The following is a 26606-nucleotide window of genomic DNA, read 5'->3' as shown; positions in this document are numbered from 1 at the left end:
ATTTGCAGTTTTAAGAACACTGGACTATGTGTGTTTCACAAGGACCTTTCAGGTTGACATCGCAGTGAATGGCACTCTACAGCTTGTTCCCCGTTTGCCAGGGTTTGGGGAACTCAAATGTTGGGGAATGATGTACAGCTAGCATGCAGATAGCACCCTAGGAGCTCACCACTTAACGCAGTTCCCATGGTTTCAAAAGTTCCTTTAACAAGTCATATTCATTGAAAATGATAGTTACCATCTGGACAGTTCTGGAGGCACCTAAACTGGTTTGAAGGTGTTTTCTCTTCTTAACAATATCTTGTTGTGTTTGCCCTTTGCCAAGGTTCTGTGACTCCCCCACCAGTGACTTGGAAATGCGCAACGGCCGGGGCAGAGGCAAACGCATGCGTCCCAACAGTAACACACCTGTCAATGAGACAGCCACTGCCTCTGACAGCAAAGGGACCAGCAGCAGCAGCAAAACCCGAGCAGGAGCCAATAGCAAAGGCCGTCGGGGCAGCCAAAATTCTTCAGAGCATCGCCCACCTGCCAGTAGCACCTCTGAGGATGTCAAGGCCAGCCCTTCCTCAGCTAATAAGCGGAAAAACAAACCGCTTTCAGACATGGAGCTGAATTCCAGCTCAGAGGACTCCAAAGGGAGCAAGCGTGTCCGTACGAATTCCATGGGCTCAGCCACTGGTCCCCTCCCTGGGACCAAGGTTGAACCCACTGTTCTAGACAGAAATTGTCCCTCCCCAGTCCTGATTGACTGTCCCCACCCAAACTGCAACAAAAAGTATAAGCACATCAATGGACTTAAGTACCACCAAGCTCATGCCCACACAGACGATGACAGCAAGCCGGAAGCAGACGGAGACAGTGAATATGGAGAGGAGCCCACCCTCCATGCAGACCTTGGGAGCTGCAATGGTGCATCCGTCTCACAAAAAGGTTCCTTGTCCCCTGCCCGTTCAGCTACCCCCAAAGTTCGGCTCGTAGAGCCCCACAGCCCTTCTCCTTCAAGCAAATTCAGCACAAAAGGCCTCTGTAAGAAAAAGCTTAGTGGGGAAGGGGACACAGACCTTGGGGCCTTATCTAATGATGGCTCTGATGATGGACCCTCAGTAATGGATGAAACAAGCAATGATGCCTTTGATTCTTTAGAAAGGAAGTGTATGGAAAAAGAAAAATGTAAAAAACCCTCTAGTTTGAAGCCTGAAAAGATTCCTTCCAAAAGCTTAAAGTCAGCGCGGCCTATTGCCCCTGCCATCCCTCCACAGCAAATCTACACCTTCCAGACAGCCACCTTCACAGCAGCAAGCCCAGGCTCCTCCTCAGGCTTGACCACCACAGTGGTCCAAGCCATGCCCAACAGTCCTCAACTCAAGCCTATTCAGCCCAAGCCCACTGTGATGGGAGAACCTTTCACAGTCAACCCTGCCTTGACCCCAGCCAAGGACAAGAAAAAGAAAGACAAAAAAAAGAAGGAGTCCTCAAAGGAACTCGAAAGTCCTCTGACCCCTGGGAAGGTGTGTCGAGCAGAAGAAGGCAAAAGCCCGTTCAGGGACTCCTCGGGAGATGGGATGAAAATGGAGGGGCTCCTGAATGGCTCATCAGACCCCCACCAGAGCCGACTGGCTAGCATCAAGGCAGAAGCTGACAAGATCTACAGCTTCACGGACAATGCCCCCAGCCCTTCAATTGGAGGCAGCAGCCGCATAGACAGCACTACTCCTACCCAGCCCCTGACTCCCTTACATGTAGTGACCCAGAACGGAGCCGAAGCCAACTCGGTCAAAACCAACAGCCCTGCATACTCCGACATATCTGATGCTGGGGAGGATGGGGAGGGCAAAGTGGACAGCGTCAAATCAAAGGACCCTGAACACTTGGTTAAGGAAGGGGCTAAGAAAACTCTTTTTCCCCCTCAGCCACAGAGCAAAGACTCGCCGTATTATCAAGGCTTTGAGAGTTACTACTCTCCGAGTTATGCACAGTCTAGCCCAGGGGCTCTGAACCCCAGCAGCCAGGCAGGAGTGGAGAGCCAAGCTCTGAAGACAAAAAAGGATGAGGAGCCTGAGAGCATAGAGGGGAAAGCGAAGAACGATGTCTGTGACGAGAAGAAACCAGAGCTGAGCAGCTCCAGTCAGCAGCCTTCCGTCATCCAGCAGCGTCCCAACATGTACATGCAGTCTCTGTACTACAACCAGTATGCCTACGTGCCCCCGTATGGCTACAGCGACCAGAGTTACCACACCCACCTCCTGAGCACTAACACAGCCTACCGGCAGCAATATGAGGAACAGCAGAAACGGCAGAGCTTGGAGCAGCAGCAGCGGGGACTGGACAAGAAGGTGGAGTTGGGCCTAAAGGAGCGGGAGGCGGCACTCAAGGAAGAATGGAAGCAAAAGCCGTCGATTCCCCCAACTCTCACCAAGGCGCCCAGCCTGACAGACCTGGTCAAGTCAGGACCCGGGAAGGCCAAGGAGCCAGGGGCTGACCCTGCCAAATCAGTCATTATTCCCAAATTAGACGACTCCTCCAAACTGCCCAACCAGGCCCCGGAAGGACTTAAAGTGAAGCTGAGTGAGGCCAGCCACCTAGGCAAGGAGGCCTCTGAGGCTAAGACAGGCGCTGAGTGTGGCCGACAGGCAGAGGTGGATCCAATACTCTGGTACCGACAGGTAACTATTCTGGGAGGAAACACAAACACAGTTTGATAGTCTTTGTCTCTTTCTCACAAGTCAGGGCTCTCCTTATGTAGGGTGTCAGCAGCATACATATTGGCGGGAGAAATCTGTAATTTTAAAGATTCTTTACCTTTGTAAATCATTTTCATGTTTTTAAAAAGCACGGTTACGTCAGTAAAAGGTGTTTTTTCCATTTGACAAGAGAGACCAAGGTAAGTTAGCTTGATTTGTGTAGGGTAACTTGTGACTTCACTAGCAGAGCCACGATTAGAACCCAGGTAGCTCAGTTCCTAGTCGGTGTTTCTTCCACTATTTGGTTGTGTGGAGTGGTGATCTCTCCATTTTCTAGAGTAAGTTACTACTCAGACTGAGTTACTTTCGAAAAGATCTTATAGAGGGGTACCTGGCTGGCTCGGTCGGTGGAACATGCTACTCTTGATTTCAGGGCTGCAAGTTCAAGCCACGTTGGGTGTAGAGATTACTTAAATAAATAAAATTTAAAAAGAAAAAAAAAGATTTTGTAGGTAAACTTAGAACTGAGAACTTGGTCTCACGTCATGCTCTGCTCATGAGATTTAGAAAGTCTTCCCTTTCTTCTTAGTGCCACAGTTAGACCTCCCTCCTCTGAGCTGGGCAACACTCACACCTCTCTGCTCCGGAGCTTCCTCTAAAGAAGTGAAACAACCTGAAATTCCTTGGAAAAGGAGCAACTTCTTCTATTCAAGGACTCCTTTCCCCAGAATGCATATTCTCTCCTAGAGAAGACCCACTGATGGATTTTCCTTTTCCTTCTCCACATCTTGTTTCCTTTTGGGCAAGGAGGGGGGCAAGCTTTTTTAAAAAAGCAGGAGGGACCAGAGTTAATTGTAAATATTCTGCCCCGGTGTCTAGCATTAGCTGCTCTGGTGTTTCTGCTGCGACCTCGAACTTGAAGTCTCTCTCTTAACCTATACAACATTCAGTGCTCATTCTGTGACTGTTGTAGGAAGCAGAGCCCCGGATGTGGACGTATGTCTATCCTGCCAAGTACTCGGACATCAAGTCAGAGGATGAGCGGTGGAAAGAGGAGCGGGACCGCAAATTGAAGGAAGAAAGGAATCGGAGTAAGGACTCTGCCCCCAAGGAGGATGGGAAGGAAAGCACAAGTAGTGACTGCAAGCTGCCCACGTCTGAGGAATCCCGCCTCGGGAGCAAGGAGCCCCGGCCAAGTGTCCATGTGCCTGTGTCCTCCCCCCTCACCCAGCACCAGTCCTACATCCCTTACATGCACGGCTACTCCTATAGCCAGTCCTATGACCCCAACCACCCCAGCTACCGGGGCATGCCTGCTGTGATGATGCAGAACTACCCAGGTACAGCACCCTTCTTCCCACTTGTGCTCTATTAACGGGGAGGGGAAATGAAGCACAGATTTCAGATCCAGAGTATTCTTGCATGGCTCTAAGGCTTTTTTTTTTTTTAATGTTCATTTACTTTTGAGAGAGTGAGTGAGAGCGGCGGAGGGACAGAGAGAGAAGAGGACAGAGGATGTGAAGTGGGCTTTCCACTGACAGCAGAAAACCTGACATGGGGGTCGAACTCACGAACTGTGAGATCATGGCTTGAGCCGAAGTTGGATGCTTAACCAACTCAGCCACCCAGGCACCCCAGGCCCTAACGCTTATTGAAACTCAGATAGATGACTGCCCTGTTTTGAATGTAACATTCTGTGAGTGGTCAGTCTAGCCCCAAGCTCCTTGAATGACCCCAAACTACAATCTGTGAGACCACCTCTCCCTCCCTTGCTCCAGCTAGAGGCTTGCCTCTGTAGTCCATTTTCCTGGATAACTGAAGGCAAAACTCGCACTAAACCACTACCATCTTCTCTCAGCTGGGATTATTTAAAAAAAAAATTTTTTTTTTAACGTTTATTTATTTTTGAGACAGAGAGAGACAGACCATGAACGGGGGAGGGGCAGAGAGAGAGGGAGACACAGAATCAGAAGCACGCTCCAGGCTCTGAGCCATCAGCCCAGAGCCCGATGCGGGGCTCGAACTCACAGACCGCGAGATCGTAACCTGAGCTGAAGTCGGACGCTTAACCGACTGAGCCACCCAGGCGCCCCTAAGCTGGGATTATTTTAAACACATACTCTACATTTTGCAATGTAGAAATACAAAAGAAACAGGGCTAGTTCTTAAGGAGCTTCAACTTAATCGTAGCAGGAGAGACACATGGAACAAATAAAATTCAAACCAGGGCAATGCATGTATTCATTTATAAGACAGGTTCAGCTGCAAGGTTTGGAAGGCAGTGGGAGAGAGGAAGAGCTGTTTGAAATCAGAATGGAGGGGAAGTCCAATAGAAAACATTCAGCTTGGGAAAAATAAGCTCTTTATACTGCTGCCCATGACTTCTTGGGGAAGGGCACATTGTAGGGGTGTACATATTTAACTTGTTAGAAGAAAATGGTCCTCAACTGCACTCACTGGTTTCTGTTGCCCAGAGAGCCATGTGGGATGCTTCTGGGGTAAGAGAGCACTTCTTTCACTCCTCAGAGCTCCCACCTCCCTATTGGAGAGCAGCCTAAACAGTCTTGATACCCTGGCAGAACGTTATAAGGCACCAGTAAGCTTTTCAAACAGAGCTAGGAAATTGTGTCCCCTGTGGTGTTCCTTTCTCCCTATTACCCCATCTGTCCATATAAAAATAATATTTCCACTTGCTGAGCGCCTGCTCTGGGCCAGACACTGTGCTAGGTGGTTTATGTGCATTATCTTATTTCATCTTCCCTATGGAATAAGTATTGGTGTCTTCATTTTGATGGGAAAGAAACTGAAGCTCAGAAAGTTGTTAATTTGCTTAAGGCTACCCAGCTGGTAAGTCTCAAGAAAGGTGCATTCAAAACCAAGGTTGTCTGACTCCAAATCCTGTGATCTTTCCACTTCACCGTAATGCCCGTCCAAGATAAATCACTAGGGCTCTAGCGGAGCTGACTCCCCAGAAGTTGAGGACCCTGTTCCTAATATCCCTTAGCTAGTTTTGCCTCTAAAGCTCAGTAAAGAAAGGACAAACTAAAAGTTTCAGCCTGAAGACACCGTAGGGGGAAACATCTCAGCCTCTGCCTAGGAAAGCTGATGCCTGCCCTAACCGGGTTCACCAAAGCAGAGCTTCTTTCTTTTACTTCTCTCATTGACTGCTTTATTTCTCCTTCCCCAGGTTCCTACCTACCTTCCAGCTACTCTTTCTCCCCATATGGCAGCAAAGTCTCAGGGGGTGAAGATGCTGACAAGGCACGAGCCAGCCCCAGTGTCAGTTGTAAATCCAGCTCAGAGTCCAAAGCCCTGGACATCTTGCAGCAGCACGCCAGTCACTACAAGAGCAAGTCTCCCACGGTGAGTGGCACTGGCTGCTCCCAGAACCCAGGAAGGCCATATCCAGGCTCTGGGAGAAGGTGGGCAAGCGCAGGTCTTAACTACAGTGCAGCCTGGCTGACTTTGACACTGGCGTCACCAGGCAACTCCATGATTCTTAGGTGTCCTGTGTTTGTAAGGAGTCATAGTGTGGGCTCAGAGCATCTTGCTGTCGTGTGTGTGTCTCACAACAGTGCTTTGTGTCTGCTTTTTTTTTTCCAGATAAGTGATAAAACGTCTCAGGAGAGAGATCGGGGAGGCTGTGGGGTGGTTGGGGGTGGTGGCAGCTGTAGCAGCGTCGGGGGAGCAGGCGGGGGTGAAAGAAGTGTAGACCGGCCCCGCACCTCCCCTTCTCAGCGCCTGATGTCCACACATCACCACCACCACCATTTGGGGTACTCGTTGCTCCCAGCACAGTACAACTTACCCTACGCAGCAGGTAAGCCTCCTTTCCCTACTTTTCTTTTCTTTTTTTTTTTTTTTAAGATTTTAAGTAGTCGCTACACCCAACATGGGACTTGAACTCACAACCTGAAGATCAGGTGTCTCATGCTCTACCGACTAAGCCAGCCAGGTGCCACCCCCCCACCACCTATCTTTTTGACTCCATCCCAGTAGCATAGTAGCATCGCCTACAGCACAGGACCCCCAGCAAGAATCCTTTTTTTGTCTCTTGTTGAGCTTCTAATCTGCCCAGGATCTTAGCCTCCTGCAGACAGTCATTAAAGCATATGACATTTATTTCCTCCCTTGGAGCTTAGGGACTCTCAAACTCCTCTAGAAAATTGGCTTTGATATTCAGAAGAATAAGGACCAGGTGTTCCCACAGCCAGAGAGAAACAAGCAGCTGAAAAATAGAGCTTTACTACACTATCCGCAGCCACTCTCTCTGGCCAAGTGTCAGATTTTATTCTGTCAGCACCCCAAAACTCAGTGGAGCCAGGAATTTAAGGAGAAACTCCTCCCAATACCCTCCCATCTAATAAAGAGAAAGTGTTTAATCAGAGAGTTCTGGGAGAGTTACACTAAACATGCCGTCCTCTCTCACTCAGGGCTTTCTTCTACAGCCATTGTTGCCAGCCAGCAAGGCTCCACTCCCTCACTCTACCCACCCCCGCGGAGGTGAGAATGGTAAGTCACTTTTTAATTGGGGACAACACCTAGAACAGGGATAGTTGATAGGTATCACAGAATCCCTGTGGAGCCTAGGTGAGGGAAAGCCATGCGGGGTCAGTGGTCTGGAAATGGTGGACCGCCGGCCAAGCCTCTTGTACAAGCCTCCCATTAAGCCATGTGCGTCTGAGGAGAGCCGCGGAACACAGGTGTCCCCTCGGGGCCAGGAGTGGCCTCCCTGCAGTTCGTTTTCTCGGAGCGCCACCTTGTGGTTGTTACGCCAAAAGGCTGAGTGCCTGGTTATCTGTCCATGTTTCCCTTGCAGAACACCAAGTGCCCGGATAAAGTCAGCTTCACGGGCCCGGACTGGCTCACCCAAGGAGGTGCTGGAGGTGCCATTTAGACATCAGTTAAATGGTGTTGATCATCCTGTTTGCCGTTCCCACCATGACCGAAGGCAGACCCTTGGCTATCTCACCTCCACCAGATCCCTGGACTCCCCAACCCTCCCTCTTCCTCAGGAGCTGGAGAGCTGGTACTTAGCAAAAATATTTATTCTCTCGGCCACAGTTGAGACTGTTGTGGCCTCTGTGGAGATGAAGGCACGGGGAGCAACCAGGGGAACATGGCCTCAGCCCAGAGAAGTAACTGCTCCGTTCCCCAAGCCCCTGGTCAGCTGCCAGAGCAGTGCCAACCCCCACCCCCCAGGGAGGGACTCACAAGTACTGGGTAAGGTCTGAAGACAGCACAGCAGCCATACCCCTGTCACTGTCATTACCACAATCACCAGATCCTGCATCTCCCCAGCAGTTTGGGCCCTGGGAACTGGCAGCATGTGGAGGAATTAGAATCTCAGGAAAGAAATTGGGGGCTGTTTTCTCTGTACTTGTGAAAACAAAGTCTTCACCCATGAAGACTTCTCCCCTCTCATGTGAGCACATATAAATGCTCAGAGCCTAGCCTGGAAAGGAAGACCAAGGCATTTGCCCCACCATGGCCCTGGGATACCTGTCAGGCAGAGGGCTGAGGTCCCAACACCAGCACAGGGCTCCCCAGGGATACTTGGGAGTGAGCTGGAGCATGAATGGAGTCTGTGAAAAAGAACCTGCATCCCCACTAAGTCCTGCTGCTTCTAAGCCCCCAACTCCTTGCCCTTTTCTCTCTCTCCTCCTTACCCCTTGGTGCCTTTCCCAGGGGGATCCCCATGCTGATCTCTCCTTCTCTTTTCCACTGCTTGGCTCTTAAGACTCAGGCAGGTAAAATAGTATTCCCCCCAGCATGGGGAGATCTGGAGTCTGCCAGGTCACCTTCGGGCAAGGCCCAGGAGGGAGGCCCTGGGAGCACCCAGCAGTTCTTAGAGGTGTCCTGTCCATTCAGCCATCTGAGTATCCTCCTCATTTAGGGCCACAAATATATACAGCCCAGTTCCTCTGTATACAAGTACATGATTTTATATAGCTCAATCTATAACCCCACGTGTGCCAATATCAGCTGTGTTTCTTTGTTAACACACGTTTTTGTTTTAGGGGCCACTGGCCATGGAAAGTTACGGGTTCCTTAGACCCTGGGATAACACATCCAAGCCATTACTCCTCAGAGCCAGAGTGTACTCAGTGGAGCTGTGCTATGAGGCAGCAGACATTTCTCTGCTCTCCTTAGAAATGCAGTCTACCAACCCAGCTTTATGCTCTTTGCCCTGGGAAAGTGACCATGATTTGGTAGCTTTATTGGAGTCACTTCTTCCCCAAGGTATGAGGAGCTTTAGCTCTTATTTTGCTTTTGAGGTATCATCCCTTTGTTCTCCTTGGCTATCTTTCCTTGACCTTCTGGATTGAGAAAGACTGACATACACCAGCCTAAGGCTAGAGAGGGGTATTTGTGACCAGAGTGCCAAAGTGACCATTTAAGAGCAAGGACTTGGCTCGGACTCCATTTGGGGCATGGGGGTGGAAGACAATAAGCACAATGCCCAGCAGAGGCTGCTTTCCAAGAGCCCTGGCTTAGGGTCGTTTGCCCAAGAGGAGCCCCTTTCACCTATAGACCTCTCCTCTAGGCTTTCATGTCAGTTGTTTTTGTTCAAGTTGGGTTGAATCCTTCCCCAAAACCCACTGTTTTAGACCACTTTGCAGGCCCCCAAGCAGCCTCCCTTTTCCCCATCATTCCCTCGGCCTCCTGCTAAACCCAGAGGGCAGGGCTCTGGGCAGTGACTTCCCTTTCATCCATGGAAGTAGTTGGTTTGGGCACCTTCACCCCACCTAACCTGAGTCACCCCCACCAAGAGGATGACTCTGAATTTCAGCCTGACTGTACCCTCCCAGACTCCTGTGGGGTGGAGCCAAGGGCCCATCTCTGTTGCTGTTTGTTTTTAAATATTGTTATGTGTTTTGTAACTGTGGCGCTGGCTTACAGCGTGCTCTGTACATATTGTAAAGAAACCGTTGGAGTAATTTTCTTTCCCACTGGGCAGGCCTGGCCCCACATTCCTGCCCCTTCCACTTGGTTCTGTAACACAGAGAAGAGGAACTTGAAGGGAATTTTTTTTTTTTCTTTCCTTACAAAGAAACATTTGGCTCTCTGATCCTTATATCCAAGTCTCCCTAGAAGCGTAGGAGCTGAGCTCCCAGAAGAGCAGGTGAAAGCAACAATGGCAGAATAGCACTGTCTTTTCCTGGTCCCTGCTCCTTGCCAGGTCCAGTCTTCCCTCCCTGAAATAACATGCAGCAGCTGCATCAACGAAGGAAGTAGAGATCCTTGACAAGTGCTGAGTGAAGGATCTGCTGTCCACCTCCAGCCTCTATGGAGAGGAGGCACACAGGTAGGAGTACCTGTGGCACCCATGACTTGCTCAGAGAGATGAGACACTCAGCAGGGATTCCACCCCATGAGCAAAGGCTGGAATAGCTTGCTGGGACCAAGACCACCAGACCAAAGCTCTCTATGAGCCACCTCTGCCCCTTCACAAACCTCATTCACCGGGGCTCCACACAGAGGACCTACAGGGAGGGAGCCTCATCCCCAGTTAGGACAGCCAGGGCTGGGAGAGCTGCTCTTTAGGGTTCACATCTGCTTCCTCACTTAAGGTGTGCCGGTTTCCTTCATCCCCCTTCCCTGCCTGTACATGTACGTGTACATGTACGAAGTTCCCTTCTCTTACCTCATTCCCTCCACATGTCTCCAGGTCAAATGACCACAGGCAGAATGGTTAAGAAGGCACCCCATGAAATGAAATGGTGACTCTTGAATATTCTCTCCGGGCTCCAAGGGGAGGGTGAGAGGATGTGGTTTTGGGGGTGGGAGGGTGAGACTGTAGAAGGGCTAGAGTTACTGTACATGGGCTTTGAGGTCACCCTTGTTGCTCATTATGCTGTGTACCCTGTTACCATCCCAATGTCTACTCTCCTGCCCCTGTGATTTAACTGGGCAGCTAGTTGGCCCCATAATTCTGGGCCTTTGTCATTTGTTTTACTACTAGGGCATCCCAGGAAGCTCTCTGATGATCCTCTGCCATGGGCCCCTCCTGGGATCAAGCCCCTCCCAGGCCCCGCCCCCAGCCCCTCTTGCCCCAGCCCACCCGCTTGCCTTGGTGCTCAGCCCCCCATTGGGAGCAGGTTGGGGCGAGCTGGAGGCCCGGGCTGGAGGGGCAGTGTTGCTGTTCATAGCTTTTGTTCCATTGGCGTTGCTCTGTTGGATTTAATTTCAGTCTTCCTGATTCTTCCCTTCTGTAAAGTGTACATTACCAAGTTCCTTGTTTTTTATATATATATATATATAAATATATATATATACAAACTGTACTCTTTTTGCCTTTGTACATTCAGGCAAGAAGAGAAAATAAATCTTTTTAAGAGACAATCACAAATCTGTGAGGGCTGCTGGTTATTTCTCTTGGGAGTTTGCTGCTGAGCTGCCTCCTCCTCCTTCCCTGCTTTTCTGTTTTCCCCCAGCTTTCCTGATCTTCCTGGTCCTGCTCCATATGCATCCTCAGCTCTACCTTCCCTGGCTGATGGCAAACTGTTGAATCCAGTGTCCAGACTACCTGCCCTTGAGCCCTTTCTTGCCCAGTGGTGTTTTCCAGCTTGGCCACTGGCTTATCCAGGGCTTTATCCTGTGCCCTGGCCTCTCCTGTCTTCCCCCTTAGACCCCATTCACCAAAGTGGCTTTGGACCCCTCAAGTACCCTGAGGTCTATCCCCCCGGAGGCCCTGGCTTTGGACACTCACTTGTGAAACTATGCAGCTGGGAACTCTCTGTTTAAGACTTTGCACTACTTGAACTGCCTGGGAGTTAGAACGGATGGTTTTTAGGAATGAGTGAGAAACTGTCCCCTAATCCCCCTCCCCAATTCCAGCCTCCAGAGTGCTCTGATCCAGAGCCCAGAGAATCATTCCTGGCTGGAGGACTCCTATGGCTACCCCATCAGAACAAGGGCTAAGGATTTATGAGTCCAGAGCATTTGATCAGACTTTCAGAGGGTGGTATATTCTGAAACACAGCCCAACCAAACCATTGTTCTGCCTCTTGAATTTTCTCCTTTTCCTCTGATCTCCTGCTCCCCTTTTTTTCCCCTTTCTCTCTACTTCCTTTTCTTAATTGGCTTTGGAATTGAAGTATATTTTTAAATTATTTGTTGTATTTATTGAATAAAGTTTTTAATGTCCCTGTTCTTAAATTTAGACTTAGTTTGCCTTTCACATATCCTCCCTATCCCATCCCATCACCCCTCAAAATATTAACACCTTCTAAGTTACTTTTTTGATTGGAGTGCAGCTTTTGGGTACCATATTTCTTTCCTGCCAGAGGTCCTATCTAGCAAAATTTTTTTTTCCAAAAGAAAAGCTTAACTGAGGGCCTGGGTTTCCAATTCAACGCTTCTAACTCTAGCTGTATTGAAGGGGGTCCATCAGCAGATGGCAGCAGAACCTCCGATGTGTTTGTTCCCTATCAGTTTGAAGGACTGAGTTTGATCTTGGTTCTTTATTCCTGTCTTGGAGATTCCCCAAGTCTGAGTTCAACATAATCCTAAACTGCCTACATTAACTTGGCCAATGTCCGCATTCATGCGGACCTTTGCTGTAGGTATCTCACAGCAGTGACTGTTTTTCATTCGCTGCCTCTAGGGGTTATATCCATGGAGGACAGATTTAAGTCCTTCCCATTTCCGTTGAATATCCAGCCCCAGACCTTCCCCTAATACCATAGAAGATGGAGGTATTGCGCTCACTTTTATGAATATCAGGTGGAGTCCAAAGTTAGTAACTTGGCCAGTGTGAAAACACAAGTGCCACACAGAACACTGTGAAAATGGGCCAAAGACTCAGAAAAACTAAGGACAGCCACAGCTCAACAGCGGATAGTTCCAAAGCTATAGGAAGAAAAACCTGTCCATCACTTGGGAAAACAGAAGCAAAAGAGAAAAAAATGATAGTAAGCCCTTGAAAAATTTAAGGGACACCTGGCTAGCTCAGTTGGTACAGCATGTGACCCTTGATCTAAGGGTTCTGAATTCGAGCTCCCCACGTGTAGCCTACTTTCAAAGGGGGGTGGGGGGGGGGAACCTAGCTCCCTACAGTGCCACTGAGAGCTTACTCATCCAGCTGGTGGTGCAAGGGGAATGGCAGCCACACCTTTCTAGGGAAGGTATGTGCTGCTTCCTTCAAACACCTCCAGAAATGGGAATGTCAGGCATCTCCATGCAAAAGCCGAAACCCAGTTTCAGGACCCAGCCTCCTATACAAAAGGAAAACACTAAGAACAACCTGGATCCTGGGTATAGACTCTATTCTGGATGAAGCAGATGTGTACATACCTCTCTAGGGGGGTACTGGCAGTTTGTCCCAGGCTCCTAGCAACTGTGTTTTGCAGTATAATGGTGGCCCCAGAAGCCTCAGCTGGTTTATCTGTCCTGATGCAGCACTGCAGCGCTTTTCCTGAGAAGCATGTATCACACCCCTGCTACGTTAGGCTCTAGACTCAAAAGAGTAGTGGTAGAAAGCTGGTCCTGGTACAGGAATGAAAAACAGACCAACCACAACTTTAAATCAGTTTATTGACACAGTAACACAACACACTTGCCTCCCTGACACCCCCACCCCCCCTCACCCAATCTAGATCTCTCCCCCCTTCCTCCCCCCTTAGGATGAGCTGTTCAGTGAAAACAGAAAAGGGCAGGCCACTTCTACACCCCCAGTCCCACCCCTAAGCCCTATGGGGCAGGGTCTCAGGCACTACTCAGAACCTGTTGAGAAGAGGGGCAGTCAGCACTATGTTCGGCCAGGCAAAGGCATCCAGTCCCTAAGAGCAGATTCCCACACAACCCCCAGGCCCTGAGTTGCTTATTCCTCTTCCTCTCTGCTCTTTGTGACCCTAGGAAAGAGACACCTTGGGTCCTGGGCCTACAGCCAGGAGCAAGAACTCCTGGCTATGATTTGCAAATTGGGAGTTTGGCTAGTGTTTTAAGGCCCAGGCACCCCAAAGAAGCCCTGGTGGTGGGAGTGAACTTCAATGCCCCTATTTGAAATGCACTGATAACATTAAACAGATTAAGCCAGCTTAACCAAATGCCAGAACAACACTAAGCTGTAAAGAAGGAGGGGGTGAGACCTGGTTTCTCCAGACCAGACACAAATGCACACAGAGGAGCCCAGGTAGAGTGTCAAAAAACTCAAGGACACAGCCCAGGGGCTGAAAAGCCTATATTCAGGAGTCCTGGGTTGACAGGAAGCAAGGAAAGAAAATACACAGTCTTAAAAACCAAAAAAGAAAGCCCAACAACAGCAGGGGAACCTGAGCCTGACAGTGCCGTCCACCAGCCCCCCAAGCCTTGCCCCTGAACCCAGACAGTCCCTCCCCGTCTAGGCAATGTCCTCCCCTAGGCTAGATAGAGCACATCACACAGCGCAGTTTAAAAAGCTTCTAATGCCAGTTCATAAACATCTTCATTTACTATTGGTGATTACATGTGAATAATAGGTTTATACTGTTCTTTATGGAAAACAATTTCAACAAGTCAACTCGGAGAACACAATAGGCAACCCTCACCCTGAGCCCCTCAGCGTCCTTCCCTAGACAGCAAGGAGCCCCCTCCTCTGTCCCAGGGCTGCCTAACTTCCCCTCTCCCCCCACTGTGGCTCTTGGGCAAAGCATCCTCTATGACCATTAGTCCTCATCGGACAAGTTCTGGTCCAGGGGGTAAACCATGAACATCACATCTGGCCGAGAGGGAACACAGGGATGGCCTGGACGCACAATCTCAAAGCCCAAGAAGCTGAAGGTCTTCAGGAGTGGAGCTGTAGGAGAGTGTAAAAAGGATTCTGATAAACCAAGAGTAGGTTCAAATCAAAGGAAAACAAGAAACAAAGCTACAATAAAAGAAGTACTAGACCTTTACTTATATAGACCCTTCAAAAGCACTCCCACCCCTATGATTTCCCAGGGTTTATAAGGCAAACTCAAAAGCCCTACTTCACGCAATAAGAAGCCCCTTTTCCCCTCACTAGTTGCCCGCTGTCTGGGCAGTGGGTCTCAGGCTGTTTGGACTCCTCACCTCTGTCTTCCCGGCCCTTCCTGAAGCAGATGAAGACGTAGTTCACTTTCATCTTCTCTTCAGCAAACTCTAGCAGTGCTAACAATCTGCCAGAAGCAAAGAAAACAACTCAGGCCCACTACCACCTCTCTAGACTTTCCACCCCCCACCCTCAAAAAAAAGGCTTCTCTGAGGCTCACAGCCAGTATTATAAATAAGGAACTCCAGGGAGAAGTTTCTTATTTCGAGAGCTGGAGTTCAGAAAAAAATAAGCCACAATCCCAAAGAAAAAAGTTACTGGATTATCTCTTACTGGAGTAAGGATTCTTCATCTGAAATTAACAGTGTTAACCAACTTCACTAACACAGTTCACAAGACAGTAGGGGATCGAGCAAGACAGCCTGGTTTTTCAGGGGTCTTCTAAAGTTGCCAAGTTTGATGACCTTGGCTGCTACTGAGATGGACTCTGGGTCCTAACACTGCCTAAAAGGATTTCCTCAAGAGACAGGGGCCATCAAGAGAACTCTATCTTCAAAATAAAAAAAATTTAAAAAAAAAAGAAAGAAAACAAAAATCTACACCAAAAAAAAAAAAAAAAAAAAGAACTCTACAAGACTGTTTCTTACACACCTGACTGCCTTGGAGGGCCTGGCCTTGCCCAATCTAATGAAATCCCACTGTATCTCAGAGCTTCCTGGCCTTTTGAACTGCATCACTGTATGGTGGCTCAAGGGGGATTTAATGTCTGCTGAGAAGAGCAAACCAAGGGGTGATTAAATGACAGGGATTTGGTTAATGTGATAATGATTCCCTTTAACTATAACCTATGGCAGGCCTGTTTTACTGGCTAAAAATAACTTGTACAAAATGTTATCTGCTTGGGAAACCTAGAGCTAGGGAAGAAGGCAGACTCCCTAATTCATCTGTTATCCCCAATAAGCACATGCCTTTCTCTGGAATGGGCCCTCCTTCCCCTCCCCCAGCACTTGCTCCTTACCCTTCTTTGCTCCCATCAGCTAATAATCCATCTGGGATTTCTACAAACAGGCTCTGGCTGGACAGGACTGCATCCCAGGAAGAGACTTTCACCTCAGTGACCTCATACTGGAAATGGACAATGTGAGGTTTTCCATCGTTCACAGGGAGGTCCTGGGTCACAGTGAGCTTCTCGTCCTGGGAGGAGATCAGATCAGAGGACCAGATCACTACCGCTCTGGCCACATTATAGGCCCCCTAACCTAGGTGGGTCCTGGGAGTCTTCTTGGGCCAATCTCAGGGTAGCATGGGATAAACAGCACACTGAAAATATAGTGCTGCATGCTGGCTAAATAGAGCCATCCATCACTCATCAGGCACAAAGACAAATTGATGGCAGCGAAAAGCCAGCATAATGGGAAAGGAAATATTTACCAAATGTCCATGAGATGCCAAGTTCTGTGCAAGGTGCTTTCCCATTTTTCAATCACCACCTCAAGTATGTTAAGTAGTTACTAATATCCCCATTTAAAATCTGACACACTGGGGCCCAGAACAATTAAGCAACTGACCCAAGCTAGTAAATGGCAGAGTTGAGACTCAAACCAAGTCTCCCTGATTCTAAGCCCATGTGTGTCCCCCACCCCAACATCATGCTCTTTCTTCCCCTTCTCTCTCTGAAAGAGCAACATTAGCAACAAATGAAAATATATGTGAGGGTCTGGCTGGGGCCCAGCTCAACCAAAGCCTGCTTCCAGCTAGACTGCAGGGTCAATGTTGTCTCCCCTGGGCAGTCTCAAGAGACCAGAACTCAGCCACCCTGGGACCTTTCAATGCCAATCTTAGGGAGAAGCTAAACTTCTGGGCCTCAACCACAGGAGATTAAAAGGCAGCAAAGGGCTGACTGCACTAGCCCAGATCATTCTCAGGCCAGACTGCCAGCAATCTCTTAAGCTCTTGGGATGTACCCTATGCTGCCAGGATGACAGATGATGGAGCTGCAAAGCCCCTTCTCATTACCCCCTGCTACACTACCTGCCCGCCCCCTATCAGGCTAGTATGGGATGGACAGCAGAATGCCTAATAGTCTCCGACAATGGGAAAACTGCTCCTCCTGGCCCTTGGTACTTCAAAAGAAACCGAGGAGTCACACCAAAAAGAGTTCTTGCACCCCTCCCATTCATCATTCTCCCACCCACTCAGGACCCTGAACCGGCACTGAAGCGCTGACCACCAAGCTGAGAAGATGGCAGTGTTTGCTGGTGCACATATCCTCCCCTCCTAGTACTCCCCAAAAGCCACACGGCAGCCTCCACTGAAAAAGTTCTTCCCGATCCCCTACTGGCCTGGCCTAAGGGAAGACCAAAGGGCCGCAATTACTGCCCTTAAGCAGCAGCTCAGTGGTATCCGAGAGGGCTCTGCTCCAAGCCTTCCAGCCCAGCGTCCTCCTTACCTTATATATTAGAGCTGAGAGAGAAGGATCCCTGCCGCCCCCTCGCCCACCGGGGATCTTCGACAGTGGGTGAGGGGCATCAGGAGCACCACAGAGGCCCCGGAACAATGTGCCTGCAGCACTGGAGCTGGGGACAGTTACTCAAAGGCAAAATACTACTGCAAGAGACAGAGAAGGTAAGACTGTAAACACCAAGACTTGAAGACTCCTCTCAACATCCCCTCCAACCCCTGCCCGGTTCTCCCTAAACAAGCACTACACCACTGCCCCCATCCTTTTGGCTTTAGCTTCCAGATGGAGTCTGCCCTCTTAAAGCACACCCATCCTCCTGTAGAAAGCAGAGGGAATCCCAGAAGTGCTCAGGGAGTCAGTTGGACATACCTGACCAGAGGAGCACCTGTTAAACATCAAACAAATCTCTGTGGCACTGACAAACCTTGAGAGGAACCAGATCCTGGCTTGCCTTCAAGGCCTAGAACCCTGTACCCCCACCAGTCCCTTTCCTTACCCTAACAGTGTCTCAACAACCTATGTGACAGAATCTCAAAACCTATACAATCACTTCTGGCTGGAGAGGCATATAGGCCTCAAGATACCACATGGATGGGGTACCATGTCCTTGAGGACCCAAGGCCACTTTTCCTCCCCAATCTAAACAAAAGAACTGAACAAGAAGACAATGACCCAAATCTCTCCACGGTCAAGAACTGAATTAAATCCAGGGATCTGGCTTCCAGATAAGAGGTACACTATAGTACAGAGTATTATGTTCTGAGCTTGTCCCTGGTATGCCACCAAATGTTGGGCTTCCTTGCCCTTTGCTAGACTCTAACCAGGGCATGGGTGTTTAGATTATACTGACACGACTGGTATGGACACTCAGGTCCATGTGTATCAAGGATGGGGTGTTGCTAGAAGGTAGATTTGGTGGGAACTAAGTAAGGAAGCCAATAATCAGATGGATCAGAGAGGGTGAAAGGCTCCTCAAGGAGCTCCCTGTGGATCTCCAGGTGTGTACTCTTACTGCCACCATGATTTTCAGGTGGACCCTACAGGGCTCCGGATCTGCTCCACTGCCTTCTCTGAATCCAGTTTAGTAGTTCCTTAAGCTGAGATGTAGCTCACTTCACAGGACAGCGGCAAGTGAATCAGGGAAAGAAGCAGACTGCATGTACACAACTCAGCAATAGGTCTGTCCCTTGGCCCCAACACCCCAGGCAGCAGGCAGCTGGAATGCAATGGGTAACATATAGGAGGACACTGCAGTGGGTGCTGGAGCCAGCTCACAGGACTGTGCCCATCCCTTCCCAACTGTGTGTTTAATGAGGTCATGCTGGTAGCTTGAATGGCTCTGGGGGAAGTATTTACACCACAAAAATCATCAAATGCTAGAAGTCAAGGCTCCCCCCCTCCCACCCCCGCCAAAAGGCAGCTGCAAAATAATGCAAGGCCCCATTCTTCACACTATTTGCTTTATACGGCATGCCGGATTTGAGTTCTTCACTTGGGCTCAGAGTGACAGAACTGAACTCACACCTAACACGGCAATGGTACAATAACGCAAAGGGCATCCAGCTAAGATCCTCAGTACTAAGAGACAGCTGAGACAGAAAGTCCAAACCCTTCACTGCTCTAGCTCAGCTCCCCTTTCTCTCAAGGATTTCAACCAGGGGCCTGAAATTACACTTAGAAATTTCATTGGGAGATGGAGTTCCCAGGGCAATGTCAGTGGGCCCGGAGCAGCATCAACACCTGGAGGTAAAAAAAACACATGCACCATTTCCTGCCTCCTCTGGAAAACCTCAGGCCATCCTCATCTCCCCTACTCAGCCTCAGTAACAGAAGAAGCAGAAGAAGCATGACTGAGGATTATGCTCTTTCCAATGAGGGACTTATTGGACTTATTTTCTACTGAGGACAAAGAACGATTATAATGCCCCCATTCCAATGTGTTAAGGGATAGAATAATAGAGTATCCAAGCCAGAAAAAATTATGACCGGCGGGGGGGGGGGGGGGGGGGGGGGGCTTTCCCAAGCAAAGGTACACACACAGACACCACCACCACCCCCCCACAGTAAGTTCTGTTCCCATTCCCTAGGGACCACTTCAGGCCTCTGTTGAGGTTCCTGCAGGAGCACCAGGAAGGCTGGGCCACTGAAAGCCACCAGGAAAGCTGGCTTGCCTGTAGGTCAGTGGAGCTACCTAAGAACTGGGCAGACCTCTCCTCTGGGGTACAAAGATGAGATGTAGCCTTTTATACCAGAACTGCATGGGTTCACAAAACCAGATCACCAAAGCCCTTGCACTTCTAGAATTTTGGTGCCAGTTTCTCAATCTCAGACTTCTACTTCCAGAGAAATTATTCTTCCCTGGTCTTTAGATGAGAGAGCTACATTCAACCCTTGATGGGCATTCCAACCATCATCTTGATTATGAGCTAATTTTTACTTGCAAATGTCATAAGCAATGGGGCCAACCCAATGAAATGATCAGAATAAGGTGGATTCTTTTTTCTAGATCCAGAATCCCCTTGTCTTCTTCCTAGAAATAATCCCTAGAGCCTGCCCTATGTCCAGCACTAACCTATGTGTTCACTCCTCTTAAAGTAAATGCAAGAAGTCTATTCCAAGGTGACAAATCATTTACTTCTCCCACTCTTACACAAGGCTCCTGGAAACTCCTCCTCCTACCCCACAAAGTCTGCATGAGAAAGCAAGTGTCTGTGAGTGAGGGTGGACGGGTGTTTCCGGTCCCCATCCTGAGATCCACTTCCAGTTCCCTACCAGAAACAGCTACAGTTTAGGATAAACCTAGGAGACTGGAGATCACAGTCAACAACCCTCTTCATTGTCCATCATAATGGATCTGCTTTTAGTTATTTGCTGTGAATGGCAAATTGCTTCTCTTTCAAAAAACCTGATTGCCATTTCTGAAGTGAGAAGAACAGGAAGATGGGTATATACATGGTGGTTAAAGAAATTAAGGGGCATGAACAGCAATCAGGCAAGAGAAAGAAATACAAGGCACTCGGTCACTATTTGTAGATGACATGCTACTCTATACAGAAAACCTCAACACCTTCACCAATAAACTATTAGAATAAATGAATTTAGTAAGGTTGCAGGATACAAAATCAATTCATTTTATATAAATCTGTTGCATTTATATATACTAATAACTACCAGAAGGAGAAATTAAGAAAACCATCCCATGTACAATTGCATGAAAAAAAAAAAAAATAGAGGGGTGCCTGGGTGGCTCAGTCGGTTAAGCATCCAACTTCAGCTCAAGCCATGATCTCACAGCTCATGAGTTCGAGCCCCATGTCAGGCTCTGTGCTGACAGCTGGGAGCCTGGAGCCTGCTTCCAATTCTGTGACTCCCTCTCTCTGGCCCTCCCCCACTTGTGCTCTCTCTCAAAAATAAACATTTAAAAAAATAGAATATCTAGGATTAAATTTAACGAAAGAAATAAAAGACCCATACTTTGAAAACTGTAAGACACTGATGAAACTGAAGATGATACAAACAAATGCAAAGATATACCATTACATGAACTGGAAGAATATTGTTAAAATGTTCCTACTACCCAAATCTAAAGACTCGGTGCAATCCCTATCAAAACACCAATGGCATTTTCCTCAGAACTAGAACAAATAATCATAAAGTTTGTATGGTACCACAAAAGAGCCTGAATAGCCAAAGCATTCTGGAGAGAAAAGCAAAGCTGAACGTATCATACTCTCAGATTTCAAAGTATATTACAAAGTTACACTAATCAAAACAGTATGGTATTGGCACAAAAACAGACATATAGGTCAAACAGGATAGGGAGACCAGAAACAAACCCATACACATATGGTCAATTAATCTGCAACAATGAAGGCAAGAATATACAATGGGGAAAATACAGTCTCTTCAATAAATGGTGTTGGGAAAACTGCACAGCTACATGCAAAAGAATAAAACTGTGCCACTTTCTCACAAAACTAAACTCAAAATGGATTAAAGACTTAACATGTAAGACCTGAAACCATAAAACACCTAGAAAACATAGCAGTAAGCTCTTCTTTGGTCTTAGCACGATTTTTTGGGATCTGTCTCCTCAGGCAAGGACAACAAAGGCAAAAAATAAACAAGTGAGACCACAAAGAACTAAAAAGCTTGCAAGGGAAACTAACAAAACGAAAAGGCAACCTACTGAATGGAAGAAAATATTCACAAATGATATATCCACTAAGGGGTTAACATCCAAAATATATAAAGTACTCATACAGGGCTGCCAGGGGTGTCTGGCTGGCTCAGTCAGTGGAGCATACAACTCTTGACCTCGAGATTGTGAGTGAGCCTCACGATGGGTGCAGAGATTACTTTAATAAAAGTAAAACCTTAAAAACAAAAACAACTCATACAATTCAGTATCAAAAATAATCCAATTTAAAAATGGGCAAAGGAGGAGGGGTGTGGCAAAAAAAAAAAAAAAAAAAGGGCAGAGGAAGGGTGTCTGGGTGGCTTAGTCGGTTAAGTGTCTGACTCACTCTCAGTTCAGGTCTTGATCTCAGGGTCATTAGTTCAAGCCCCGCGCAGAGACTACTTAAAAAATGGGCAGAGGATCTGAATAGACATTGTTCCAAAGACAACATACAGATGGCCAAGAGGCACATGAAAAGATGCCCAACATCACTAATGATCAGGGAAATGCAAATCAAAACCACAATGATACAATCATCTCATACCAGTGAGAATGGCTAATATCAAAAAGACAAGAAATAAAAGTGTTGGTGAGGAAGTGGAGAAAAAGGAACCTTTGTGCACTACTGGTGGGAATGACACTGGTGCAGCCACTGTGGAAAACAGTACGGAGGTTCCTCAAAAAATTAAAAATAGATCTACCATGTAATCCAGCAATTCCACTTCTAGGTATTTATCTGAAGAAAATGAAAACACTAATTCAAAAAGATAACGCACCCTTATGTTCATCACAGCATTATTTACAACAGCCAAGATACAGAAGCCACTTAAATGCCCATCAATATATGAATGGATAAAGCTGTGATATATATATACACAATGGTATACTACTCAGCCATAAAAAAGAATGAAATTTTGCCATTTGTGAGAACGTGGATGGGCCTAGAGGGCATTATGCTAAATGAAAGAAGTCAGACAAAGACAAATATGATTTCAATTACATGCGGAATCTAAAGGAACACCACAAATGAACAAACAAAACAGAAATAGACTTATAGACACAGAACTGATGGTTGCCAGAGGATGAAATTGATGAAGAGGATTAAGAGGTATAATCCTCCAGTTAAAAAATAAATTAAGACATGGGGATATGATGTACAACATAGGGAATATAGTCAATAATATTGTAACAACTTTGTACATGACACATGGCACCATTTTGAAACATATATAAAAACTGAATCACTATGCTATATGCCTAAAAACCAGTAACAATATAGTATGTCAGTTATTCTTTAATTAAAAAAAAAAAAAAAAAGAACAGGGGCACCTGGCTGGCTCAGTCGGTAGAGCATGCAACTCCTAATCTTAAGGTCGTGAGTTCAAACCCCACACTGGGTGTAAAGAATACTTAAAAAATTAATTTAAAAAAGAACAGCCTTCTGTTCTTGTATTGGCTTTAATGTTCGAAATGGTATTGTGGCAAAATATGCCACCAATCTCAACAGAGAACAGTGAATCTTTTAAGAACTTAAGTACAGTGAAAGTGGCTTCTAAACACAGGTCCTTCTGTCACAAGATCCAAACCAAGTTAGGTTTCATATTCAGTTCAGTTGTGTCTCTACTGGTTCCAATGCCCAGCTTTTTCCATTTCTTCCTCACATCTTGCTCACTCCACTGGGGGGAAGGCATGATTTAATTTTTAACACCAAAAAGAGGATTTAAAAAGTCAGTCTTAGGGGCACCTGGGTGGCTCAGTCAGTTAAGCATCCAACTCTTGATTTCGGCTCAGGTCATGATCTCATGGTTCATGAGATCGAGCCCCTCATCAGGCTCCATGTTGAAGGTGTGAAGCCTGCTTGGGATTCTCTCTCTCCCTCTCTCTCTGCCCCTAACCCACTCACGACTGTGAGCTCTCTCTCAAAATAAATAAACATTAAAAAATAAAAATAAAAAGCAGCAGCTCAGTCTAGAGCCTGGAAAGATCAGGCTCATTAAGAACAATCAAATATATCAGCCTGAACCCGAACATCCACTTGGTCTGGTCTTGTTTTTGGAGAAGAAACAAATATACCATGCTAGAAATGAGGGTGTCAAGTATCCAAGTCAATTCAGAAGAAAGATGGGAGATCAGAGCCTATCTGTTAGTGTCTTTATTTTCTCAGTTATCAGACATGCCCTTGGAAACACTCCTCAGGATACATATGAGTGCTACGACAGATCACATCCTGCTGCCTCTAATTTAAAGCATTCTGTGAAACTGTTGCTTGAAATGTCTAATTTCATACACTGACTAGAGACAGGCACTGCACGTAGCAGATGTATTCCTGGGGAGTGTTGCTGGTAAATCAAATTTTTATAATTCAAATCCTATTTTTAAATCTCTAGGGTGCTTACTATTTAAAGGAAGGAACTTTAAATCTCTTAATAGAGTAAAGAATCTATTAAAGAATCACTGCCAGTTGATTTTTTGTCAGTTTTGATTTTTATATTTAGTTTGCTCAAAGCAGTGGATAGCCTGCTATGTAGAGATTTAATATAAAAGTAATTCTGTGGCTAACTTCCATTCAGCTACATCTAACAAATATGTGAATTCATATTCTCCTTGATACACTTTTGATCATGTTTCACTTGAATTAGTGGCCTGAGCTTGCTTAGGTCTGCACCCTTTCTCTCTGGTTTCCATTACCTATCGGAAGTGGTGTTAGATGGCCTTGGTATTACCTATTTTGTGGTATCAAGTGAAAAGACATAAAAACCACATTCCCAAGCATTCTAAATTCATTCCCCTCTCTCAACCTCTTCTGATCCATTCTTATCTCAGGCCCTACCTCATAGAACACTCTCTAGGCTCAGACTTCCCTCACACAGGCTGCTTTTACTGAGACTAGGAAGGTCTCTGATGACTAATCCCTACGCAAAGAGGAACCAATCCAGGGCTGCCATCACATTTAGCCAAGAAGAAATAGGAAGAAAGGTGGGAGGTGATGGCCACCTCCAGTCTAGTGGGACCTTAGAGGCTGATTTCCAGCTGCCAATTCCTTTCCCATATGAGAAAGGAACCCTGGGCAGATGCCAGGCATAAGTCATTTCACTAGGGCTGTTCTATGTGCCAAAGGGAGTCTACTTGCTAAGCACAATTATAAAGAAAATGACATCACCGCTCTGAATCACAGACTGAAAGCAAAACTGGGTTTTGGTTGATTCTCCATAAGAAACACACTTACAGTGGCAGCAGAATATCTGCCTCTGAGGTTTGCTTATAACACAACTGATACTGGTACATCTTTTGCCAAAGGTAGGCATAACCACATACGCCAGAGGTGGATGGATAGCTAGGTACTCATGCATTAAAATTAAACCTTAATTTTACATTTTAAGTACCTTGATCCAGTTTTTTTTTTTTTTAATGTTTATTTTTGAGAGGGAGAGAGAGACACAGAGTGTGAGCAGCAAAGGGGCAAAGAGAGGGAGACACAGAATCCGGAGCAGGTTCCAGGCTCTGAGCCGTCAGCACAGAGCCCAACGTGGGGCTCGAACTCACCAACCATGAGATCACGACCTGAGCCAAAGTCGAACACCAACTGAGCCATCCAGGTGTCCACCTTGATCTAGTTTGTATAGTGAACTCATCACCCAGTCCCAGACTCTCTTCCCAGGACAGAATTACTTCATTGTTTACATGGTATCAAAGGCCTAGGAAATTTTCCTAGGGTTTCTCTTATGCAAAGCATTTTATTCTGCTGCTAACAGGAAACTATCTGGTTCACTTCAAGTAACAAAATTCTTGCTCACCTACTTGGCTATTTCTGGTCTATAGCTTTCAGTTAGGCTTTACAGCCTTACGAGTCATGGAGCCAACTTGAATCAACACTGCATACTGTTTCAAAAAGGGATGAATTACTTTTTTTTTCTAGAAATGCACATATATAACATCCTCTAACCCACTCCGCAGTCCCCCTTTTTATATTTCTGAGCAGCTCTGAGGTTAAATTTGGATTTCTTGGCAGCATGAGGAATTACTATTATTAGTCCACACTGCTTTCTGAAGCATACCTCCAATTCGGGGGGATTCCCAACTATACTAGGAGTCTCTCTGGCTCTCTCTGTGGAAATGACCTTGAAGGTACATGGTAGGAAAACTTGCTCTCCTTACTATCCCATACCCAAAAAGCCATAGTGCCAATAAATAAGGAATAAGCAAAACCATATTCTTTGGGGGAAGAGAAAGAAATTCCATCACTCAGGGAACCATTCTGTGAAGATACCCAGGGTAGCTCTGATGTGCTCTCGTGCCCTGTCCACCTCCAAGAGAAAACACCTGTAGAACCAAATGCTTCTCAAAGCCCATCAGACAAAGACTGTTTATAATACAGATATAAGGCCCAGGCAAGCGCTTCTCCACATACACAGGTGCTAAGCAGGCCCTAGACAGAGACTGTCTTTTTGCCCCCACAAATCCAGGGGAGAGAAAGGCCATGAAGCTGGATTTCCTTGGATTTAAACCTCATGTTCAAAAACCTTAATAAAAGTGCTTGTTCCTGTGTCTTCTTCCCTCCGCCACCATCAGGAATTTTGACATTCTGGAGGTACTAATCAGAACAAAACTGAAAAGGAAGAGCTTTGTTTCCAAAACATACTGCCGGTTCCTCTGCAACTATTTCTTCCAGGAAACCAAGCCTCCACCTCTTGAGTATTTCACTAGAGCCAGGGAAGCTAGAAAGCCCATCCCCCACCCAATGAGAGCTCAACTCCTAGCCAGCTCCCCCTCCCCTCTGCGGATACAAAACACCAAGCACACAGACTGGGAAGAACATCCGGCTCTTATCGGGATCCCTAGTTAGGGCCTACCAGAATCCCTTTAGAAAGTTACAGGCAGGCCACAGAAGGCTGGGAAACATGTTATGGAAATAGGATTGCCATAACTCAAAGAAACCAGACACCTTGCACACACCACATCACACCACCCCACCCCCAGGCCAAAGTGGAGGAGCCTGATCCCAGGCCTTGCTCCTGCCCAGGACTTGGCAGGCCAGCTGGCTCCTCCCTCCACCTGCCTTTCATACAGCCAAGCCCCTCAAATTACCAACACACTAAGGGCCTTGGAGACAAGCAAGCCTGTTTTGCCACTTAGGAAGCTGGAAGGAATCTTGAGTTAAGCGAACCCAACCCCCTCTTTTTATATGGAAGCACACTAGCCACGCCAGAACTAGAACTCAGGTCTTGCAACCTCACAGTCAACCAAGGCCCTTATGTATTGGTTCCAAGTACCCAACTCTCAAGGCTC

At 47.1% G+C, this 26606-nt stretch overlaps 2 protein-coding genes across 4 annotated transcripts in view; one reads left to right on the top strand and one right to left on the bottom strand.

Annotated features, from left to right (window-relative positions):
* ZNF609 (zinc finger protein 609) overlaps positions 1 to 9698 on the top strand; it is a 210248-nt gene extending 200550 nt beyond the window's left edge. For all 3 annotated transcript variants that reach the window (XM_060618304.3, XM_060618303.3, XM_060618302.3), the window contains 6 exons: positions 326 to 2666; positions 3658 to 4024; positions 5872 to 6047; positions 6288 to 6504; positions 7118 to 7196; positions 7504 to 9698. In XM_060618304.3, coding sequence (XP_060474287.1) covers positions 326 to 2666; positions 3658 to 4024; positions 5872 to 6047; positions 6288 to 6504; positions 7118 to 7191 — 3175 coding nt within the window. In that variant the 3' untranslated portion in view covers positions 7192 to 7196; positions 7504 to 9698. The remainder of the gene's footprint in view (positions 1 to 325; positions 2667 to 3657; positions 4025 to 5871; positions 6048 to 6287; positions 6505 to 7117; positions 7197 to 7503) is intronic.
* A 3818-nt stretch (positions 9699 to 13516) lies between these two features.
* OAZ2 (ornithine decarboxylase antizyme 2) lies at positions 13517 to 18612 on the bottom strand. The gene is given in 6 exon segments (XM_060619652.2): positions 13517 to 14463; positions 14721 to 14806; positions 15698 to 15873; positions 17129 to 17209; positions 17211 to 17286; positions 18545 to 18612. Coding segments are annotated over 6 exon segments (618 nt in total). The 3' UTR covers positions 13517 to 14332.
* Between the last annotated feature and the right edge of the window lie 7994 nt (positions 18613 to 26606).

The sequence above is a fragment of the Panthera onca genome, chromosome B3 (genome assembly GCF_046562875.1).
Source record: "Panthera onca isolate mPanOnc1 chromosome B3, mPanOnc1 haplotype 2, whole genome shotgun sequence".
Lineage (NCBI taxonomy): Eukaryota > Metazoa > Chordata > Mammalia > Carnivora > Felidae > Panthera > Panthera onca.
Note: the sequence above shows the minus strand (reverse complement) of the source record. Positions and strands in the feature narration are given on the sequence as shown.